At 42.9% G+C, this 22,490-nt stretch overlaps 2 protein-coding genes and 1 long non-coding RNA gene across 3 annotated transcripts; 1 reads left to right on the forward strand and 2 right to left on the reverse strand.

The window, feature by feature from the left end:
* Positions 1-5,338: 5,338 nt before the first annotated feature.
* LOC115537696 (NLR family CARD domain-containing protein 3-like) lies at positions 5,339-9,575 on the reverse strand. The gene is made up of 4 exons (XM_030349742.1): positions 9,493-9,575; positions 7,311-9,141; positions 6,796-6,913; positions 5,339-5,353 (listed from the first exon to the last, which is right to left on the reverse strand). Exons 1-4 carry the CDS (start codon positions 9,533-9,535, stop codon positions 5,339-5,341), a joined length of 2,007 nt encoding a protein of 668 aa, XP_030205602.1. The 5' UTR covers positions 9,536-9,575.
* A 1,820-nt stretch (positions 9,576-11,395) lies between these two features.
* Positions 11,396-12,061, reverse strand: LOC115537753 (uncharacterized). The gene is made up of 4 exons (XR_003974855.1): positions 12,001-12,061; positions 11,813-11,929; positions 11,622-11,735; positions 11,396-11,468 (listed from the first exon to the last, which is right to left on the reverse strand). It is a non-coding gene; the product is annotated as an uncharacterized LOC115537753 (long non-coding RNA).
* A 3,759-nt stretch (positions 12,062-15,820) lies between these two features.
* LOC115537740 (V-set domain-containing T-cell activation inhibitor 1-like) lies at positions 15,821-19,664 on the forward strand. The gene is made up of 4 exons (XM_030349797.1): positions 15,821-16,100; positions 18,868-19,185; positions 19,296-19,355; positions 19,560-19,664. The coding sequence occupies exons 1-4, from the start codon at positions 16,031-16,033 to the stop codon at positions 19,616-19,618; spliced, it is 507 nt and encodes a 168-aa protein (XP_030205657.1). The 5' UTR covers positions 15,821-16,030; the 3' UTR covers positions 19,619-19,664.
* Positions 19,665-22,490: the final 2,826 nt, after the last annotated feature.

The following is a 22,490-nucleotide window of genomic DNA, read 5'->3' on the forward strand; positions in this document are numbered from 1 at the left end:
ATTAAATAAACAGCATCACCAGCTCTAATTTAAATCTAAGGTGAAACACATGCATCATTCAAAAAAGACACTTACACTTCTCTAGAGCTGGTTTCAGCCTCCACACTCCACCGTGCTCCACACTGGGGGGGAAACAAAGTGAGAGCAGCATGTTGAAACATTCACCATCATCATCTGCCGTCTCATCACTTTCTACACAACATAAGTTACAACTGCCTTTTCAAACAACTTCATCTAGCAGAGGGTTGAATCCTTGTAGGAGACATTTTCTCTGAATGATGAGCTTTCCTCGCCATACCTGAGAGTGTCCAGTCTCCAGCGTGGATCCTCCAGTCCAGCAGAGAGCAGCGCAGCTCCTGAGTCTCCTGGGTGATTGTAGCTCAGGTCCAGCTCTGTCAGATGGGAGGGGTTGGAGCTCAGAGCGGAGGCCAGAGAAGCACAGCCTTCCTGTGTGACCAGGCAGCCAGACAACCTACACACACACACACACACACACACACACACACACACACACACACACACACACACACACACACACACACACACACACACACACACACACACACACACACACACACACACGTTTATTTATTCTTTCTGGAAGAGAATATTTCTTACTGAAGTAAACAGATTAATAAAGTATTAATTCCATATGAAGGACAACTTAAAGCTTTATGATTTAATTCAGATCACAGCCCGTCTAGAGCAACCATCACCGAGCCTCATGTCTACACTAATGGCAACTCCTCAGAGTTACAAAACATATAACATACATAACATGCTAGCAGTTAACAGTATAGCAACCCCTCGCCTTCACATCAGCTGGCCAGTGTTCTGTCAGCTAGAATAACCTGATAACTCATAACACACTAGCAGCTAACAAGACAGCAAAAATAAACAACCCTTAAAAAATAAAAATGATGTTCCTAGAATCCTCGTCCTCTAAAGTTCTGTTCCTCCTCTGACCTCTTGGCCACCCTCCTCCCATCTGTGCTCCACTGACATGTTGACCCCAGCCTACAAATGAATAATGATGCTGAATCTGGTGGGGATCTTAAGCCCAGTTCGCCTCGCAACGAGGCTGTTTTGGAACGTCGCAGGGGAAGAGTTGCAGCAGCGTGACCCTAACCCTAACTTCAGGTCAACATTGGGGGATCGTAATTATTTCCTTCAAATGTGTTCAACCAAAAAGTGGCCATTTCAGTATTATTTATCTGTAATTTATTTGATTAAATCCAAATTTTGTTTGTGATGATGTATGAAATAACCCATTCCATCAATTGACGACTGCATTTTACAAGTGTGTTATGAGTGGCGGGGCATGCACTCATTTAACATGCCCTGGGAATGTATAAATATTCTTGAAACTTAAAACTGGACCAACTCTATTCATTAGAGTTGGATTTCAACTCAATGCAGGACCACTATTGGAGTGGATTTGACGAATATTGGAATAAAATTAATTGTTTGGAGTGCTGCGGCAGAACGAATCAAGGAATGGGCGCAGTATCGGCCCAAAAGCAACAGGCCTACAATGCGCTTTACAAAGTAGGAAGGCGAGAATATAGCCTAGTCCCCCCCCATTTGCACACAAATTCTCAAAGGGGATCAATAAATATAAACCAACAGTTTTCGCAAATAGAAATCTCTCTACAAAGTTAGAACTGCTCATGATGATATCGCTGCGTTGTCTCTGTGGAGACAGCGCAGCAACACCTCTGCCCAAGCCCCCGCCCCCCCCGGAACCGCGGAGCCGTCGCATTTACATCAGAATAAAACCCAATAAACCGCCAATGTGTGTGCAGGGTCCGGGAGGCTAAATTGGGGTGCAAGCTCAAGCAACCTAATCGCAAAGCTAAGTTAGGCTACTTTTTAGCGTGATGCTGATGCTGTTGCGGCTCTCAGCTGTGCCAGAGCGTTCACAGTTGCTAGGGAAACCACCTGACGTCGCCGCCTGGTGCAGCAGTTTGAACTGCCCCATTTTTAGAACGTCGCAGCCCGTCTCGTCTCAAGGAGTTGGAAGGAGTTGCGAGTTGCAAGTCGTTGCGAGGCTAATCTTTGGTCTGAACTGGGCTTTAGACACGTGTCGTCTGTTATTTTAGATCACAGCCCACCTAGTCCTGGATCATCCCTTACTATTAAACAAACCCAAAGACACATTTAACCCTAACCCTGACCTGAGAGTTTCCAGTGTACAGTGTGGACTCCCCAGTCCAGCAGAGAGCAGCTTCACTCCTGAATCCTGCAGATCGTTGGTACTCAGGTCCAGCTCTTTCAGACTAGAGGAGTTAGAGCTGAGAACTGAGGCCAGAGCTTCACAGCATCTCTCTGACAGACGACAGACATTCAGCCTTCACACACAAAATAAAAGACCATGTTACTGTGTTTATGTCTTTAACATTTTCCATAATTGAAAGAGAAGTTACGCCAATGTTAATTTTTTTTATGTTTAAATTCTAATAATAAGCTTTAAAAAAAGCCTGACTACATGTGAATAGGTAGAACAATAATAATAAAAAATAGTAAACTGTACATTCTACATTAAATGTCTTTATTTAAGTTTTTTTGTTACTTTTTTTTTATAAAGACTCTTGTGCTGTAAAGGTTTGCACATTGAGTAAAACTGACCTGAGAGTTTCCAGTGTACAGTGTGGACTCCCCAGTCCAGCAGAGAGCAGCTTCACTCCTGAATCCTGCAGATCATTGGTACTCAGGTCCAGCCCTCTCAGACTAGAGGATTTGGAGCTGAGAACTGAGGCCAGAGCTTCACAGCATCGCTCTGACAGATGACAGCTATTCAGCCTGCACACACAATAAACAGAACATGTTAGGAACCCTGATTTAATGTTTTAGACGACTTTTCTGATAGTTAGCTATCAGAAACTTTTCTTTTCTGATAGTTATATAAAAATGATGATACATTATTCTTCTGTTAATTATATTGTGGTGATCACGGCCGTGGTCACCGTGTCCGGGTGCCGCAAAGGATCCTGGGAGGCTCGGGGGGAAGCGGCACCGCCACCATGGGAGTCGTGTGTGTGTGTGTGTGTGTGTGTGTGTGTGTGTGTGTGTGTGTGTGTGTGTGTGTGTGTGTGTGTGTGTGTGTGTGTGTGTGTGTGTGTGTGTGTAAAAAAAAAAGGCAACTCTCTGGGACTTGCGTGCATTGTGTAACTGCTTTAAACCTGGGCCCCGTTTCCCGATAACGATGGATCCAAGCTCGTACGATCATTCTCAAGAAGGATCTTGTGGACCTTCGTAAATTTCTTTGGAGCGTTTCCTGAAACTCCTCTTAACATGAACGCGCGTGCATTGCTCTAACGACGTTTGTAGGCTTGTAACTGTCCACTGACACGGTGCTGAAATGGGCTCTGCAGGATGGGGAGACGCAGGAATGTCCCAGGAAAATAGGGTTAAATAGGGTTCAAATATGTCCCCATCAAGGCATACAGCAGAGTATCCTACGAAAAGAATAGACTACAATAATACGTACACTGAAGATATTACCCATTTGAATAGGCCTGGGCTGACATATGCTTTGTCAGTCCTAATCTTGAACGCACTGTGCGTGTATATGTTTTCGAGGCATTTTCCCCCCGAAACAATTCCATCTTACAAAAATCTAAAACGGCTTGTGTGACAACTACATTTATCATAATGTGCTAATTTCTTAGCACATAAAGAGCAGACTTTATCTGATTCCTTAAAAGGTTTCATGGATTGGCGCGCACTCTCTTGTCTAGAATCTTTGGTGTAAACATTAAAAATGCAACGTTCCATTCATTCATTATCATTCAAAGGCAGAGGCTGGGCATTGACACACGGCTATTGCTGACCCGATTAGAAGAGCTTGGTCTAGATCCTGCCCATATTGTTGGGCAGGATGATGTATAGGCCTCTTTACACTGCCAAAACGGTTCGGTCACAGCTTGGCATGCCCGGCGAAAGCGCGTGGCATTCAGGCACGCATTGCAGCACAGTTTCCCGCAGCAGTCTACGTTCACTTCAGAAACCACGCTCTTGATTGTGCACTCTACTATAAGGTCAGGGATGTTCGTTATTGTCTAGACACGGTCCAATTAATAATGAACTTCAACACAGCCTCACCGAAGCGCCTACAGTGCTTTATGGCAAATAATCGCAATAAAAAACGCCTGCAGAGATTCTCCGACGCCCGCTGGTATCAGCATGATTTGTTTACAGTATGTCTTCTATCATTGATCAATACGAGGACCGACCACAAGATTAAATTAAAATCAGAGGGAGACAGCAAGTGCAGCTCGAAAGCGACCTCCCACACAAGACCAATGGAATCATTTGATTTTATTATATGCCTTGTCAGAGGGTTGCCTTGGGACGTGGCGTTTGATTGGTACATTTCGGCTGCTCATTTATTTTTGGAATTAAATTGCTGCAATAAATTATGTTGTTGTGGACTCTGTCTCGGTCTTTGCTTTTTAAATCTTACAGTAGTCTATGAGTAATATATTGGCGGTAACCACGGTTTTGGGGTATTGCAAAATGGTGCCAGGTGGACATTCTGTGGTATTGGATGTGTTTTAATAAAACACATCCAATACCACTGAATGTCCAGCAGGTGACTCCACTGAGGCTATAGTAACGATGCTCTTAGCACCCTACGAGCACCCCTGGAGCCCTCGTTAGCGTGAGAGTTGAGATTGATGCAAATAATGTGACTAAATTTGTTTAAAGGGGACATATTACACCACCAGGTGTGAGTGTGATTAGCCATAACAAGCCATTTTAAAACTGTGCAGCTTCTGACATCACAGGTGGGCGTGTCCACCTTGATGTATGACGGATAGATGGCATAATATGTCCCCTTTAAACAAATGAAGTCACAGTATTTGCATCAATCAAAGGTTATAGGTCTACGTAGACTAATTATAATGTGAAGAGCACTACAGGAATGACCCGACGGGAGACCAGATTTAAAGCAGTTACACAATGCACCGCAATTTTCAACTTTTCATTTTCCCACATAAACCACAAGGTGTAATATGTCCAATGGCACCACCCTGATAAACGTGGTCAGCAAAGGTACTGAGTTATTCGATTATATATTTAGACGGCATTTAGGATGATCCTCAAACCAGGGGCGAGTAGTCGTTTTTTAATATTCTCCTGATATGGAACTGTTTACACGTTAAGTAAAACTGACCTGAGAGTTTCCAGTGTACAGTGTGGACTCCCCAGTCCAGCAGAGAGCAGCTTCACTCCTGAATCCTGCAGACGATTGGAACTCAGGTCCAGCTCTCTCAGACTAGAGGAGTTGGAGCTGAGAGCTGAGGCCAGAGCTTCACAGCAGTCCTCTGACAGATCACAGAAATTCAGCCTGCACACAATAAAAAGAACATGTTAGGAAATGAAATTAAAAGTGCATAAATGATCCAACTAGTTCACAGGAGAAACATGGTGCAGCTAACGAACAGCACAGGGCTGCCATGGGGCCACACTGGAGGGGAGGACGTCCAGTGATGCTAGCGCCTCGGCTCTCCGCGCTGCTATCAGGGATCAGGGAGTGAGCTCAAGGAGATGACTGGACATTCAAACTTAACTATACATTCATATAGCACTTTTCAAGTCACCTTACATTGACTTCATATAGGGCTTTACAGTGAAGGGGGGACCTCACTAACCATCACCAATGTGTAGCATCCACATGGGTGATGCACGGCAGCCAATCGGCGCCAGAACGCTCACCACACATGAATTGTGAATGTGTGATTAGAATGTCATATTTTACTTTGTTGACCCCATTGTCATGTACATTACCTTTAACACACACACGTACATACATGCTTACACTACCAAGGGACCACAATGGAAATAAGCCCATGGGCTTTCATGTGTTATCCTTTTGACCTGTTCATTTGTATGCTTACGTTTGGGCATGTGTCAATAAAGAATTTCAATCATTTCAATCAATCAATTACACACCAGCTTGAGGTGGAGAGTGAGGGGATTAATGAATCGGCTATTTAAACAGAGGGATGAATAGGAGGCCAGATGAATGAGCCTGGTTGGTCAGTTTTAGCCAGGACCCGGGGAATCCCCTACTCTTTTTGCGATAAGCGTCCTGGGATCTTTAATAACCTCAGTGAGTCAGGACCTCGGTTTTACGTCTCCTCTGAAGGACGGCACCTTCAACAGCCCAGTGTCCCCGTCACTGCACTGGGGCATCAGGATTTATGCTGTGGCCAGAGGGAAGAGTGCCACCTACTGGCCACCCACCGACACCACTTCCAGCAGCAGCTCAGTGTTCCCAGTTGGTCTCCCATCCAGTACTAACCAAGCCCACCTGCTCAGCTTCAGAGGTTCAGCTAAGGCAGGGTCTACATTGGTCTGGCTGCTGGTTTATTTAGACCGATAAACTTTGATGGATGCAAATACTGCGACTTCATTTGTTTAACTACCACTGTCCCGTTAACAGGGGATTGTGGCAACGCACTTTTATTATATTTTGTGTTAATAATTGAAAAGTTGCAATGGCAACTTTGGGATTACTTTTTAAACTTTTCATTTTTGCATCCCACATATACAAAAAGGTGTAATGTGTCCAATGGCACCACTCTGATACATGTGGTCATCAAAGGTACTGAGTTATTATCTGATATAGTTTGACGTCATTTAGCTGTGATTCTCAGACCAGGGGGCAGAAGGTAAAAGTCTTCTGAAACCGAACCTTGTGGTGTAACAGTTTGCACTTAGTAAAACTGACCTGAGAGTTTCCAGTGTACAGTGTGGACTCCCCAGTCCAGCAGAGAGCAGCTTCACTCCTGAATCCTCCAGTAAATTGGAACTCATGTCCAGCTCTCTCAGACTAGAGGAGTTGGAGCTGAGAACTGAGGCCAGAGCTTTACAGCATCTCTCTGACAGCTGACAGCCATTCAGACTTCACACAAAAAAACAGAACATGATGAGAACCGCGATTAAATGTTTGATAAGACTTTTCTGATAGTTGAACAAATGATTATACATTAGATCTTTAAATGGTAGTTACATATTAGGTGTACAATGTTGATACTAACAAAAATGCTTCAACAGAAAACTGTATCATAATATTACTTTTATAGAATTATGTATATAGTGTGTATCGTAAAACATGTTATCAGTATGCCTACAGATATGTTGTATGTTATTGTAACTTCTGTATTCTAGTATTATATATATTGTATTGTGTGCATTGCAATACATGTTCTTAGTGCACTACAACTGAATTTACTACAACTTTTATATTCTAGTATTATGTATAGTGCTGTATTGTTAATACATGTTAAGAGTGAACCTACAGAGATGTTTTGGAGGCTTTGACCAATGGCAGCAGCCCCAGAAGACCCTCGTCAGAAGCAGAGTATTTTTTCAGGTAAAACACGTCCAGCTGCTCTTCTGATGTCAGTACGATGAAGACAAGAGCTGACCACTGAGCAGAGGAGAGAGATTCAGTGGAGAGACTTCCTGATGACAGGTACTGTTGGATCTCCTCCACTAGAGAACTGTCATTCAGTTCATTCAGACAGTGGAACAGATTGATGCTTCTCTCTTGAGAGAGATCTCCACCTATCTTCTCCTTGATGTAATGGACTATTTGGTTATTGATTTGTGACCTCCTTACTGTCTGCCCCGATGGAACGTTTTTTGTTAGATTGTCCAGTAATTTACTTCCTCTTGGTCCCAGCAGACCTTGTAGGAGCATCTGATTGGTCTCTAGAGAGAGGCCCAGGAAGAAGCGGAGGAACAAGTCCAGGTGCCCGTTCTCACTCTGTAAGGCCTTGTCCACAGCACTCTGGTAGAGGGGGAGGAGTTCAGCTTCCCTGGAGGTTGGCTGTTCTTCTGAGAGCAGGTTGACACCAGTGTTGATGTAGGACAGAAAGACATAAAGGGCAGCCAGAAACTCCTGGATGCTCAGATGGACGAAGCAGAACATCCTGTCCTGGTGCAGTCCACACTCCTCTTTAAAGATCTGGGTGAACACTCCTGAGTAAACTGAGGCTGCTCTGATATCGATGTCACACTCTGCCAAGTCTGCCTCGTAGAAGATCAGCTGGCCTTTCTCCAGCTGGTTAAAAGCCAGTTTCCCCAGAGAAACAATGATCTCCCTGCTCTCCGAACTCCAGAGTGGATCAGTTTCAGCTCGCCCATGATACTTCCTGTCCCCCTGTATGGACTGAACCCTCAGGAAGTGGCTGTACATCTGAGTCACGGTCTTGGGCACCTCTTCTCCTCTCTGGGATGTTTTGAAGAAGTCCACTAGAACTGTAGCAGTGATCCAACAGAAGACTGGGATGTGACACATGATGTGGAGGCTTCGAGATTTCTTGACGTGAGAGATGATTGTGGTGGCCATTGTCCCCTCTCTGAATCTCTTCCTGAAGTACTCCTCCTTCTGTGGGTCTGTGAACCCTCTCACCTCTGTCACCATGTCAACACACTCAGCAGGGATCTGATTGGCTGCGGCAGGGCGTGTGGTTATCCAGATGCGGGCAGAGGGAAGCAGGACTCCCCTGATGATGTTTGTCAGCAGCACGTCCACTGAGGTCGGCTCGGTGACATCCGTCCAGATCGGGTTGTTCTGGAAGTCCAGAGGAAGTCGACACTCATCCAGACCATCCAAGATGAAGACTACTTGGTCATGGTTGTATCTGTAGATTCCTGATTCTTTGGTTTCAACAGAAAACTGATGAAGAAGTTTCAGTAAGCTAAACTCTTTCCCTTTCAGTAAATTCAGCTCTCTGAAAGTGAGGAGAAATGCGAAGTCTATGTCTTGGTTGGCTTTGCCTTCGGCCCAGTCCAGAGTGAACTTGTGGGTTAAGAGAGTTTTACCAATGCCGGCCACTCCGGTTGTCATAATTGTTCTGATTGGTTTATCTTGTCCAGGTTTAAAGATGTCTTCACATCTGATTGGTGTTTCCTCATTGGCTGTTTTCCTGGATGCCTTTTCAATCAGTCTGACCTCGTGTTCCTTGTTGACCTCTCCACTGCCTCTCTCTGTGATGAAGAGCTCTGTGTAGATCTCATTCAGAGGTCTCTGCTCTCCGGCTCTAGCGATTCCCTCAAACACACAGTGGAACTTCTTCTTCAGATGAGCCTTGAGTTCATGTTGCCACTGGACCGCAACAGCTCCTAAATTACAAACCAGAAGACACATACCATTCATATTTCCAAGCAATATTACTATTACATATTTCCAAGCAATTATGTACTACTTACATGGATCTTATAACTTTATTAGTAGTGCTGTCGTTGTTGAGTATCAGTGGTATCAGTGACTTGCTAACCTGATATTACAAGATAGTGGTGCATCTCTTTCACTGAATTATTCTGCTGTTGATCTGCAGTTTAATGTTTAAAATTCTTTAAGCTGATACCCCCACAATAACCCTACATATCTGGATCAAAACATTCAACCTGATACCCCCACAATGACCCTACATATCTGGATCAAACCATTTAACCTATATATGAGTATCTTACCACTCCCCAGCTTGTCGGCCAGTTCCTCCTGGTTCATCTCCATCAGGCAGAGCTTTGTGATGTCTACCACTCCCTCTATGGCGCGCCTCCTCTGCTCCTCGTTCTTATCATCCAGCTCCTCCTCCTTCTCCCTCTGACTCTCCGAGCATTGTGGGTAATTTGAGAAGAGATCCCTCCAGAGCTTCTTCAGCTCCTTGTCTAGAAAAGCGTGTGCGTTCTCCTCAGCCCTCTGGAACAGAACAAACATCAAGGTGAACTTTACTTTGAACTAACTGAGGACATCAGAAGCATCTGTCCTAGATTAACGTCTCCCTGGTCTATAGAGGGAAAACTGGAGCTCCACAAGAGATGCTTTTATTGCCCATGTTGAGCCAGGGGCACCACTAGAGATTGGGGGCCTTATCAAATAATATATTGGGCCTCCAACCTAGACTACCCACCAGCCTAGAAAATCCATTTGACCACCCATAGATTGATAGACTTGCTCTAGAGTAGCGTACTGCTAATTACCTAATACTAAGCCTGCTGTCATTGACCATTGATGTATGAATGTAAAAGGTACATCAGTAAGGCTGGGACAATGCGTCGACGTCATCGATGACGTCGACGCATAAATTACGTCGACGTGAAAAATGCGCGTAGATTCGAAAAACCCAAAACGAAGATGGCGGCGCCGGAGCGTAGTAGCAACGCGAGTGGCTCCTCAGACTATCATAAGTGCAAGGCTCCACACACTCATTCCTCTAAAGTATGGGAATTCTTTAATGTAAAAGGAAACGATTCCGTGATACGTCGTCATTGCAAAATGGAGATGACTTTCCATTCTAGCACCACGGCAATGCACCAGCACCTGAAGAGGCGCCCCCCGAGAGCAGCTCCAGATGACTTCTAAGAATGCATTACTTTGCACTTTTATTTTGGAATTTAAAGGCAATAAACATGTATTGCAATGTTAAGGAATTCATGTTTTTTTCCTTCAGATATGTAAATCAACATGTATAAGTTGCTATTAGTCAATTAATGGGGAGAACATCGATAATCGAAACAAACTGAAATAATTAATCGTTAGATTAATCGATGCATCAAAAAAATAATCTCTAGATTAATCGTTTAAAAAATAATCGTTTATCCCAGCCCTACATGAGTGGCATCTCTCATTACTGTTGCTGTTCTGGCAAAAGGCTTGCCTCTTGAGAAATTCATGAAATTCAGTGGTGCTTTACATTTTGGTAAATTTGTTCCCAAAGTTTGTCAGATGCCAGTAATGTTACACTGGCTCTAAACACCTCACCTACCCTGGCTGTATAGTTGATAAGTAGAAGAAAATGAGTGAAGGCCTAAATAAACAGACTTCCCGGGTCATCCACCTGTCTCCCTCATTTATTGATTTATATTTATGAATTTCATGTTTGATGAAGAACTATTTGATTGATATAAGATTTTATGATTCACTAGGTAGCTCTGTGATAATGGGCACAACAGGTAGGGGAATGAATAAAAACCTTTATTTGTATAAACTGGGTGACCTTTTCCTCCCCCTCAGGTTTCTGTTTCTGATACCCCGACTTCTACATCAACGACGACGTGTCAAACTACTGACAGTCTGTTCTCCGTCTGTTCTGCTTGTAAGCTCACCGAGTGGAAGCTGACCTGTGCTGAAAACTGGATCCACGCAAGACTGAACCATGGAATAAAGAGAGAGAGGTGGAATATATAGACTATACTGAACATTTAGCCAAACATGGAGGAACAAACCCCTTGTTTGTTTAAATTGCTACGTTTTTTAGATAACATTTTCACTCGAAATATATTAACTTGATTATGATGAATTCCCCCCCCCCCCCCTCCTCCCTTTACGGCGCCCCTGTTTAGAGCTGAAGTCAAATGTCTTGTTTCATTTACACACCTTGATCAGCTCTGCTTGATGCTGCTGTACAGACTGAGCACTGGTAACCTTTGACCTCTCCTGTGGTCGCCTGTGGAGACAGCGTGCGTGCACACACACACACACACACACACACACACGCACACACGCAAACACACACACACACACAGTATCTTTTTAAGACAAAAATTTCCTGATTGTAAATATCAGTCAGTAAAACTACTAGTTTGTTGGAAACTACTACCTCTCCTCTCTGGAGGGGTGTCCATCTTTAAGTCCAGGAGGACGATCCATAGACCGGTCGCTCTTCAAGGAGACACAGCTGGGTCCAGGGGAGTCCACTCTCTCCTTCTGGACTCTTATAGAAAAACAAGAACCAGGATTTATGGATGTTTGATAGATGCTGTAGTTTTATCATCTTTGACAAATCCTTACCCTTCCTCTCTGGAGGGGCGTCTATCTTTAAGTTCAGGAGGATGATACATAGAGTGGTCGCTCTTCAAGGAGACACAGCTGGGTCCAGGGGAGTCCGCTCTCTCCTTCTGGACTCTTCTATAAAAACAAGAACCAGGATTAAAGGATGTCTGATAGATATAGTTGTATAATATCTGATAAATCCTCACCTCTTCTCAATAGACTGATTTCCATCTCTAAAGTTAGAAGGATCATCCATAGAGCGGTCACTCTTCAAGGAGACACAGCTGGGTTCAGGGGAGTCTGCTCTCTCCCGCTGCTCTGGGCTTCAACACAACAAACACAAAGCTTGTACTAAGACTGATGATGGAGTCATGAGATATCAGTGCTGAGCTCTGAGAAGGACAACAGTCACAGACAGAGAGATCCTCTTCTTACCTATTTGCTTTGCTCTGGCGGCCATGTTTCCCAGACAGAGTGGTTTTAGAGGTAGGATCCCCCTCCTCTCTCTCCTCATCCATAGTAGACTGGAGACCTGGACACAAACACAACTACATATTGTTTCTACGGCAATTCAGTGTTGGTTTGCTCTCTGTTTTTATGTGAGCTGCTTTTTGGGGGGCTGTTGTCTCTTTACTGTGGCAGAGAGGCAAGGTGGTCATTCCAAGATGCAGATTCATAGACCCTCTCACTCTCAATAAGAGCAAATATGTGGAGATGCTGCCCAGATGTTTCCAATAACTATTTAAAGGCACCCAGTGCAACTTTCGAGGCTTAAAAATAAACATTCAATTTCTAGTCTTTTTTACACGTATTAAGTTTCAATAACTCCATACCATTACATACCGACATTCAAGCAGCAAAGATGAGACGTCGTTGTGTGGTGAGAACTGATAGAAAATCGATAACAGCAACAATGCCGCCATTTTCTTTATTTTTTGTAACCTACAATAAATAAAGCAGGCTTCCAGTCAATGGAAAAATGGCTTCTCCCCACCGGCGATTGTGGTTGTTTACGATTTTCTATCAGTTCTCACCACACAACGACGTCTCATCTTTGCTCCTTGAATGTCCATATGTAATGGTATGGAGTTATTGAAACTTACTACGTGTAAAAAAGACTAGAAATTGAATGTTTATTTTTCATTGAATGTTTACATAAAGTTGCACTGGGTGCCTTTAATAATTATTAATTAATAACTGTAACAACTATTCATCATTCCACTCAAAAGGTCTCTAAGGGCTTCAAATGTGTCAAAATCAAGTTCACAATGCTGAAATCATACCAACTGTTCCCTGTGCTGGTTAAACCGCTCTGAAGGCAGCACCATATATGGACTTCCTCGTGTCATATGACATGACAACCAGAGCTGTGATAAAGGCCCACAGAGAACAAGAACCAGAACAAGATGATCTTTAAACACCTTCACTTACCAAGATGTATAATGCATACAACTGTATACAACCAATTACAACTGTATAATGTATTCTCCGCACCTCGTAATCATATTAATACTCATAAAAATAATATTAACAACATAACAATGCATATATAACTGTATATTTTTAGAATCGGCTACATTTTTAATAAGAAAATTAAAGTTTAATTCTTTCTGCCAACAGCAGTGTGACCGATTAACTTCATAACAGTGACGGACACTACAGTTTAAACATTTGTTCATTTACTTGAGATATTTAATAATAATGTTTAGCAGTGCATGTTTACATAAAAATAGCAATCTTCCTATTGATGATATATAAGTGACAATAAGTGATTAAGTGAAGTGAATAGCTTTTATGATGTATCAGGGATCAGAGTCGAGTACAGTACCTTAGTCTTCTTCCTGCTGTAATGAAGTGAGCCACACCAAACCGACTCATAGCAAGGTAATGATGCTGTTAACCAACCAGTTGGACCACTGCCCCTCCCTGTTTGTACTCCTCTAAGACTATAGCCTCCTATTGGCTGCTGTTCCACGACTCCACCCAGTAATGTGGAGCCAGACGGAGAGCTCAAAATATGTTGTCAATATATTGACAATATATATTGACCCCTGATCATATAGTCTTTAGTATTCATGTGGACTTTATAGGGACCACACGCACGCACGCACGCACGCACGTACACGCACACGCACACACACACACACACACACACACACACACACACACACACACTTTGTGTCTCCTTCGCGCTAATCATGTTGGCCAGAAGGTGAACTACATCGAGGTGGATTCACTGCCCCCTAGTGGTTCCACATGCAATAAGTAACAACACATGGCTTTGATTAACAGACAGATGCGCATTATTTCAACACCACTTATAGTGAATACTGATATGAGATCAAGGAGCAGGTAAGGGATAGACAGTGAGTACTGATATAAGGAGCAGGTAAGGCATAGACAGTGAATACTGATATATGTGATTAAGGAGCAGGTAGGGGATAGACAGTGAATACTGATATATGTGATTAAGGAGCAGGTAGGGGATAGACAGTGAATACTGATGTGATTAAGGAACAGGTAGGGGATAGACAGTGTAAACTGACATATGAGACTACATGTGATAGATACATTTGGATCCATCGAGATGGATATTAACTTTATGGTTTATTAACAAATACAAATCATAAACAGGTGCACATATCTTTAATAACTTCTGTTGCTGTGCTGTTACCCACTGAACACAATTAATCAATATTCATTTGAAATATTTTCCCATCGACAACTATTACATCTGCTTTGTTAGGCTTATCAAAGTTAATATACATTTCAGAGCCCTTTATTAGGAAACTATTGAATTATGTTTTTATATTTATTCATCATCAATCAACATTTAAAACACATTTAGAAAGTGAATCTTTATACAACCTACTTAACCCAAAGGAAGATATATTTTTTTGTAAGAGACTATTTACATCAATCCCAAAGTGTTGTACTTCCACTGAACGGGTTGACCCCTCAGAGCACCAACAGCTGCTGCTCAACAACCCGATGCACTACAGGTACGTCCATGGGTCCACAGGTATTCAAACGTCCCCCTAACAGCTGGTCCTCAACAACGTCAGGACTGTGAGGACCCCCCAGACCCAAGCGGCCCCCTCTAATCTGACGCTCAGCAGCCCAGCTGAACACAGAGAGGGCTGAGAGACGAACCACGAGAGACACTGATGTTACCTGCTGCTTACCACCGGCACACAGACCTGATGTGGTTTTAGATCCATGAACGATGTGTGTGTACGTGTGTGTGTGTGTGTGTGTGTGTATGTCTGTGTACATATGTCTGTGCATGTGTGTGTGTGCGGCTGTGTGTTTTTATGTCTTTATGTTTGTGTATATGTGTGTGTGTGGATATAGATTCATAAACAATGTGTGTGTGCGGGTGTTTGTGTGTTCATGTCTATGTACATATGTGTCTGTGTGTGTTTATGTGTGTGTATGTGTATGTGTGTGTGTGTTTGTGTTTATAGAGTCATGAATGATGTGTGTGTGTGTGTTGTCGTGGCAATTCCTTGACCAGATATTTCGTCTAAGACAGATGACATTTCCAAACGCAAAAAAGCCCCCAATACTTGTGGACATTTATGATCATATACATTTGTAATAATAGTACAAACAACGATACATCACAACATGCATCAACAAACAATAGAAAAGGCATACAACACAATAATCCGAGGCCTCAGATGGGAGCTCGCCCTGCGTCTCTCTAAAGGTTCACAAGGAGAAGTCCGCTGCATGGCCAAAGTCAGGAGCGGTGAGCTAGCTAGAGAGGCTCGCCAGGGCCCAGCTGGTTGGCAGCATTCTAAAAGGTCTCCCCGAGGGGATGTGAGAGTGTCTCTGAACGTGTGCCCCCCCCCCCCCCAGGTCCCTGCTGGACCGGCCACCTCCACCTCCACCACACCTATGTGTGTGTGTGTGTGTGTGTGTGTGTGTGTGTGCGTCTGTTTGTGCGTCTGTTTGTGTAACTGTGTGTGTGTGTGTAACTGTATGTCTGTGTCTGTGTATCTGGCTGCACATGCCCCCTCCTCTGTGGGCTCGGCCTTCACCTGTCATAAATAGAAAAAAGCACACACCTCTACATTACAAAATAACCGTTGGTACGGTCATAAAGTCAGGAGGTTTAGGACCTTAACACACAGACAACCTCAATTTTGAGTTAGTATCTGACCCGATGTTTTCTGGGAAAGCATTTCTAAACTTCTGTTTTTAGACGGCTGAGAGAGGAAGACACAGACAATGACAGCGCTGGGCAGTGTTGTGATTCAGACGGTGGTGTTACTGACGGGGCTGGTGATCGTTCAGGGAGGTAAGCTGGACCGGATATAAACCGCCTCTCTGGCAAACCTAATATATATAATATATAATATGATATATAATATAATATTTTTTGTACAAATATATCCTTTAGGTTTAATGGTGAAAATAATAAGATTAAATACAAAAGAAAATGTTTATTTTTCATTTGAAGTAGCCAGGAATGATTCCATTGATATAATATTAGGTTTGTGTTTGGGTTAATATTCGTGGCATAGTTATTAGCTAGGGTTTGTAATGTTGGGGCACAGTAACAGACAGGGGGTCTGGAATAAAAAAAATGGAATTTAATACATTTGATTTCCTGTATTCTGGTGCATTTTGGGGATGGCCACTACCTATTTACCTACTATTCATTCAGATTCATAGCCTACATCCTGACTTGCAGGGCCTGGACAAGCTTACACTGCATATACAGACCTGGCCATTCCACCAGCCATTGCTATTTGAACCATTGTTGTTATTCTGGTATTGAGACAAATCATGATCACCGTCCTATAGCGTCTATTTTTTGTGAGTCTCAATGTCTACTTCAAATGCAGTTAAAAATATGGGACAGTTGCTTCATTTTGTTTAAATGCTGCTACAGGCCAAAAGACTAAATTAATATGTAACTTACTTGCTCCTTTTAAGTATAGCATTGCTTGGGGAGTCCAATTCATCCACTGAAAAGGATGGAAAGTGCTTACAACTCTGCTAGTTAGCGATCTATCTCTTCTCTAAAAGTTTTGTTGCGTGAATGCTGCTGAGGGAGGTAGCCTATTTGAATGATTCGCTGAATTGTCCAATAATGTGGTGATAACAAAAAAGAAAGCGATACCATTGGCCTGGGGCGCACAATGGTGCGACACGAGGGCGAATTTTCTTGCGCCAATGAAAAGCTTTCTCTGCTTGATAGACAGAAAAAGGTTAACGTGGCCGTCGCCCCTGACTTGGAGGAGGGCTTTATTTAAAATGTATTTCATTGACGTTCAGACGCATTTAAATGGTTGCTGGCAGTGACAAGTATATCACAATTAAACGAGGATAAACGCTATGTATTTTTGTTGATTTATTTCGTATTGATAATAGTTGATTAATAGTTGGCAGATATATTCAAGTGAATATTTCACGGAGGGGTGGCGCCCTAGCGCCCTCTATTGACCCACCGCCACTGCCTGTACACCTGTTCTCGTGTTCACTTGTTCAGCTGTTCACCTGTTCCCGTGTTCACTTGTTCACCTGTTCACCTATTTAGCTGTTCCACTCAAGTTCAAGTTAATTTATTTGTCTCCCATGGGAGAAATTTTGTTAAGAGACAGGGTACTGCTGCATAGATAAACATGGAACATACAGAACATCCAACAAAAAGAAAGTACATAACTGGTAACCAGATAGGGACCAGAGTGTAAGAAGATCTGAGCTGTGCAATTTGTCCTACCTACTAGTCAAAAGTACAGTGCTAGGTCACATTTAAAGTGCAGTGCACAATAAAGTGCTGGTGCATATTAGAGTGCTAGTACATATTACCTGTTCACCTGTATGGAGGAATAGAGGCTGAATGGTTCACCATACTTTTCGCAACGTTCTTTTGATTAATGTAATTATCTTGATTATACTTTGTGTATGTTCTAATAAGTTGATATTTTTCATTACTAAAAAATGGAATCTCTGCAAATCTTTCTTGGAAGCGTATCAGACAAGGAACCAAGCCAACCTCAGCCTCTCAGTGACTTTTAGTGTGTTTCCTGTCGCTACACATTGATTAAATCTGAAACTTTGAGTTCCTACTAGAATCACTAGATTCTGCTCACATAATTTTTGACATAATTTGAACTTAACTCAGACAGAGACTAAAGTTATGGTAAATGGTAAATGGACTGCATTTATATAACGCTTTTGTTGTAACCAGTGGCCACCAAAAGCGCTTTACAATATGGCCTAACATTCACCCATTCATAAACACACACACACACACACACACACACACACACACCGAAGGTGGCGTCAGCCATGCACGGCGACAGCCAGTAGCTAGGGTGAGGTGCCTTGCTCAGCGACACCTCGGCATTCAGCTAGGAGGAGCCGGGGATCGAACCAGAGACCTTGCGGTTACGGACAGCTACTGCCGCCCCAGCTATCAGGTGGGTCAGGTTGCGTGAGAGTAGGCGAGAGAGGAAAGCAGACTGGGAAAGATAAAGTCACTACGTAGAAAAGAAAAGTGTGTTGAACAAAGTAAGCTCTGAAAGGCATCAAAGAGCATGAGTCCAAAGTCTGGATTAGTCAAGAGGACATCGTGTTAGGGTTGTGGGTGCAGGCAGGCAGGTAGGACCCAGATGCAGACGGTTTAGGGAAAACTGCACTTTATTTCCGCCAAAAGGCTAAGGCAAGGAGCAAGGAGCAAGGGAACACAGGTAACCACAGAGAACACGCAGGACCAACAAACCACAATGACAGCACGAGGAACAAAGGAAAGACAAGGGCTTAAGTAACAAAACACAAGACACCCAACGAGGAACAGAAGCGACATATTAGGGGAGGGAGCAGTAATCAACACAGGAGGGAAACACAGGGAGACACACCAAAACACAGAGTCGTCTTTCACTGCCACAGATTGCAAAAAAAAAAAAAAAAAAGTATATTTTATGAGCGATTCAATAGGATTTGTTAAGGAGTAGTCACTTATTATCAGTTATCACCATCATAGCATTACTTATGCACATGCTTATAAAGTTAATGAAGAGCATGCCTCAAACCCTACCCTGTCCTCTGATCTCCAGACACCCAGGTGGGCTGTGTGTTTGGGGGGAGCTGTGTGCTGCCTTGCCGCTTCCAGCCAAACAGTGATACCATCCTCCACTGGGTCAGGAAGGATGGGGAGAATGTTCAGGTCCACTCCTACTATGATGACCAGGACCAACTGGGATACCAGGACCCTCTCTACAAGGGAAGGACCTCCCTGTTCCATGACCAGATCTCAGGGGGCAACGCATCCCTTGGTCTGTCCAGGGTGAACCTCCAGGACCAGGGCAGGTACCTGTGTTACGCCAGCACTTTAGAGTACAACCAGGAGACCTTCGTCATCCTGACAGTGAGAGGTGAGCTCAAGTCCTGTTTTTATGGGATGTCATATTTTTATAACAAAATGAAATATTGAGCAAAGAACTCTTTGAGTTTCTTGTTTTAATGTGCTGTCATGTTGTTGCAGCTCCTGATCCAACTCCTGTTGCTACAGTGTACATTGCACTAGAGAACAACACTGTCACCTGTAAGTCTGAAGGACTTCTTTACTGAACCATGTTCACTGGGCCAGGAACTGATAAGCCACCTTAGACATCGGGTGTAAAACCTTGTTATCTAGGGCATGTTTAATGAGAAGGCATTAGGATGCGTCTTTCTTTCATTATTATTATTTGTTATTATTCTCATTCTTATCAAATAAACAATAATAAACATTTTCTTTCTTTTTCAGGGGGATCATATGGCACACTTTGGATCAAATTAGGAGTATTTTTTATTTTATATTTTTAAACTTCCTCATCTGTTTACGTGTAAAAAGTAATAATTTCTAACATCATTTTTGCTAACATTTATTGAATCATTTTTATATCATTTTTTTTTTAATTATCATGAAGCTATTATTTTCATAAATCTTTGTTTTTACTCTTTGAACAAAGAAAAATGAAAAACATTCCAAAAGGGGCAATGGTATAATCCGGAGAATGAATGCAATAAATCTAGAGTCCACAAACGGCCAGACAGGGAAGATCAAACACGAGGGAGATCAAACATGCGCTATCAGGGCTGAAATCTGATTCCATATAAATCAGGTTACAAGCAGTCAGAGTCCGATGGGTAATTTAACACAGGTATGGCAGAACCAAGGGGAAAAGAGGAGGATGAGAACTAGTGGGAAAACGAGAATGAGGGGATGCGACAAAGAGTGAAGGGATGCTCTTTGGAGCAGAACAAACAACCAGCATTGGAATGATGCTGGAGGAGGAAATATAAGCAACATTTGTGAGGTGAAGCAATGACAATCCTGAAGGTATCCAATTCATTTGCTCCGTACTGAGCAATAGACCCTTTTCCCAGAACTGTCATCACAGGTGTAGCCCCCCAACATTAACGTTGGGTGGGTAGGTCGGTTTAATATGTGGGTCAGGCACCAGCATGGTCAATGAGTGGTGGCCTATACTAGTTTACATTTAGTGCTATTTTTAGGTGCAAGGACCTACAACATACAATAGTTGTTAAAGGCACCCAGTGCAACTTTCGAGGCTTAAAATTAAACATTCAATTTCTAGTCTTTTTTACACGTAGTAAGGGTTAAGGGTTGTGTGTTAGGGTTAGGTCCGTGTGTTAAAGGCACCCAGTGCAACTTTATGTAAACATTCAATGAAAAATAAACATTCAATTTCTAGTCTTTTTTACACGTAGTAAGTTTCAATAACTCCATACCATTACATACCGACATTCAAGCAGCAAAGATGAGATGTCGTTGTGTGGTGAGAACTGATAGAAAATCGATAACAACAATGCCGCCATTTTCTTTATTTTTTGTAACCTACAATAAATAAAGCAGGCTTCCAGTCAATGGAAAAATGGCTTCTCCCCACCGGCGATTGTTGTTGTTTACGATTTTCTATCAGTTCTCACCACACAACGACGTCTCATCTTTGCTCCTTGAATGTCGATATGTAATGGTATGGAGTTATTGAAACTTACCACGTGTAAAAAAGACTAGAAATTGAATGTTTATTTTTCATTGAATGTTTACATAAAGTTGCACTGGGTGCCTTTAACACACGGACCTAACCCTAACACACAACCCTTAACCCTAACCAGCGACACTGGTCAGCGAAAAGAACCTATTAACTTGTGCCGAATAGATATTTTAGTTACAATTAGCAAATATTAATGAAGGGTTAGATAATAATGACTAGTTTGCTATTTATATGGCACCTTATTATAAAATGTTACCCAATAGTTTAGTCTATTACTTGGCTGCCTTAATACAAGAAACAAGGTACAAGAAAATACTGAAAACATTCCAGATGATGCAATGGTAATAAAACCAGAGTGCACAAACGGCCGGACAGGTAAAACAAAATACCTTGGAGATCAAACACAAAGATATCAGGGCTGTAGGGAGCGGAGGACACACTGGGGTGCAAAGACTATCTAGAAAGGGAACGGATGAGACAGGGAGGTTGTATGCAGTCAGAGTCAGATAAATACTTTAATACAGGTATAGGAAAACCAAGGGGAAGAGCGTAGGAGCATTTCAGGGCTACATGAAATGTAGCCCTGAAATGCTGCCAGGTGTTCAGCATGTCTCCTGCAGGCCTCCATGTAGCGTCCCACTGTAAGCCAAATCCACCAAGCTTTGAAAACATTGCCACAGCGCCCCCTGATGAAACATCACATTAGGACAGTAGAGCGGTTATTTAATACAGAATATTATTTCTGGTTTGGTCTCTTTACTATGCCTTGTGTTAAAAGTCACCGCTCACAAGGGATAAGGCAATGGTACATCGTCTTATACTACAAACAATGTTCATTAGGCCAGCAACGTGATGAGCCACTTTATTTTCAGAAAGTAGGCGATCCATGCTGCCATGCAGGAGAACAGTGTGTGTGTCTGGGTCTGTCGGCTTGGTCTAAGACTGTGTTTTGCAACAGGACTGTGCTGTGCTGTATTGACTGTGTCAATGCAACAGGTGTGCAGCCTCACCCAGTCACAGAGTCCATCAGTCTGACTCGGACCAGCTGCTTCAACCAGCCACCATCCACACACTCGACAGATACATTGGTGTCTCCTCGATTAAGCTTTCTATTTTCTTAGGATTTGTTTTTGAGGTTTTACCTTTTTTATTGTAGAGTGGGAGAGACAGTAAGGTATGGGAGAGAGGAGGGAAGACATGCAGCAAAAGACCACGGGCAGGAATCGAACTGCGCAGATCTGTCATTTTGTCCCCATTAAATTAATGGCGACCACATCACATTAAAGGGGGGATATAATGCCACCAGGTGTGATGAGATTAGCCATGACAAGCCCTTTGAAATCTGCCTTTTCCTGTTGGACAAGTGGGAGTGTTCACCCGTCCTAGATGTATGATGCATAGATAAGCAACATTTGCTACAGTCAACTGGGTAGGCTGGTAGTCTGATCTATCCAGCATACATCTAGGTGGACACACCCACTTGTGATGTCACTTAAACACATGAAAAGGCAGATTTTCAAAAGGCTTGTAGTAGCTAATCACACTCACACCGGGTGGCGTAATATCACTGCATTAAATAAATAAATATATTTTGCTTGTCATCTCAAAGCTCACTGCAGTTTTTGTGTTATTTCTTTCTGAGCATAAATCCCTTTCAATTAAATTTCTCTCTCACC

This window comes from Gadus morhua, chromosome 23 (assembly GCF_902167405.1).
Source record: "Gadus morhua chromosome 23, gadMor3.0, whole genome shotgun sequence".
Classification (NCBI taxonomy): Eukaryota; Metazoa; Chordata; class Actinopteri; order Gadiformes; family Gadidae; genus Gadus; species Gadus morhua.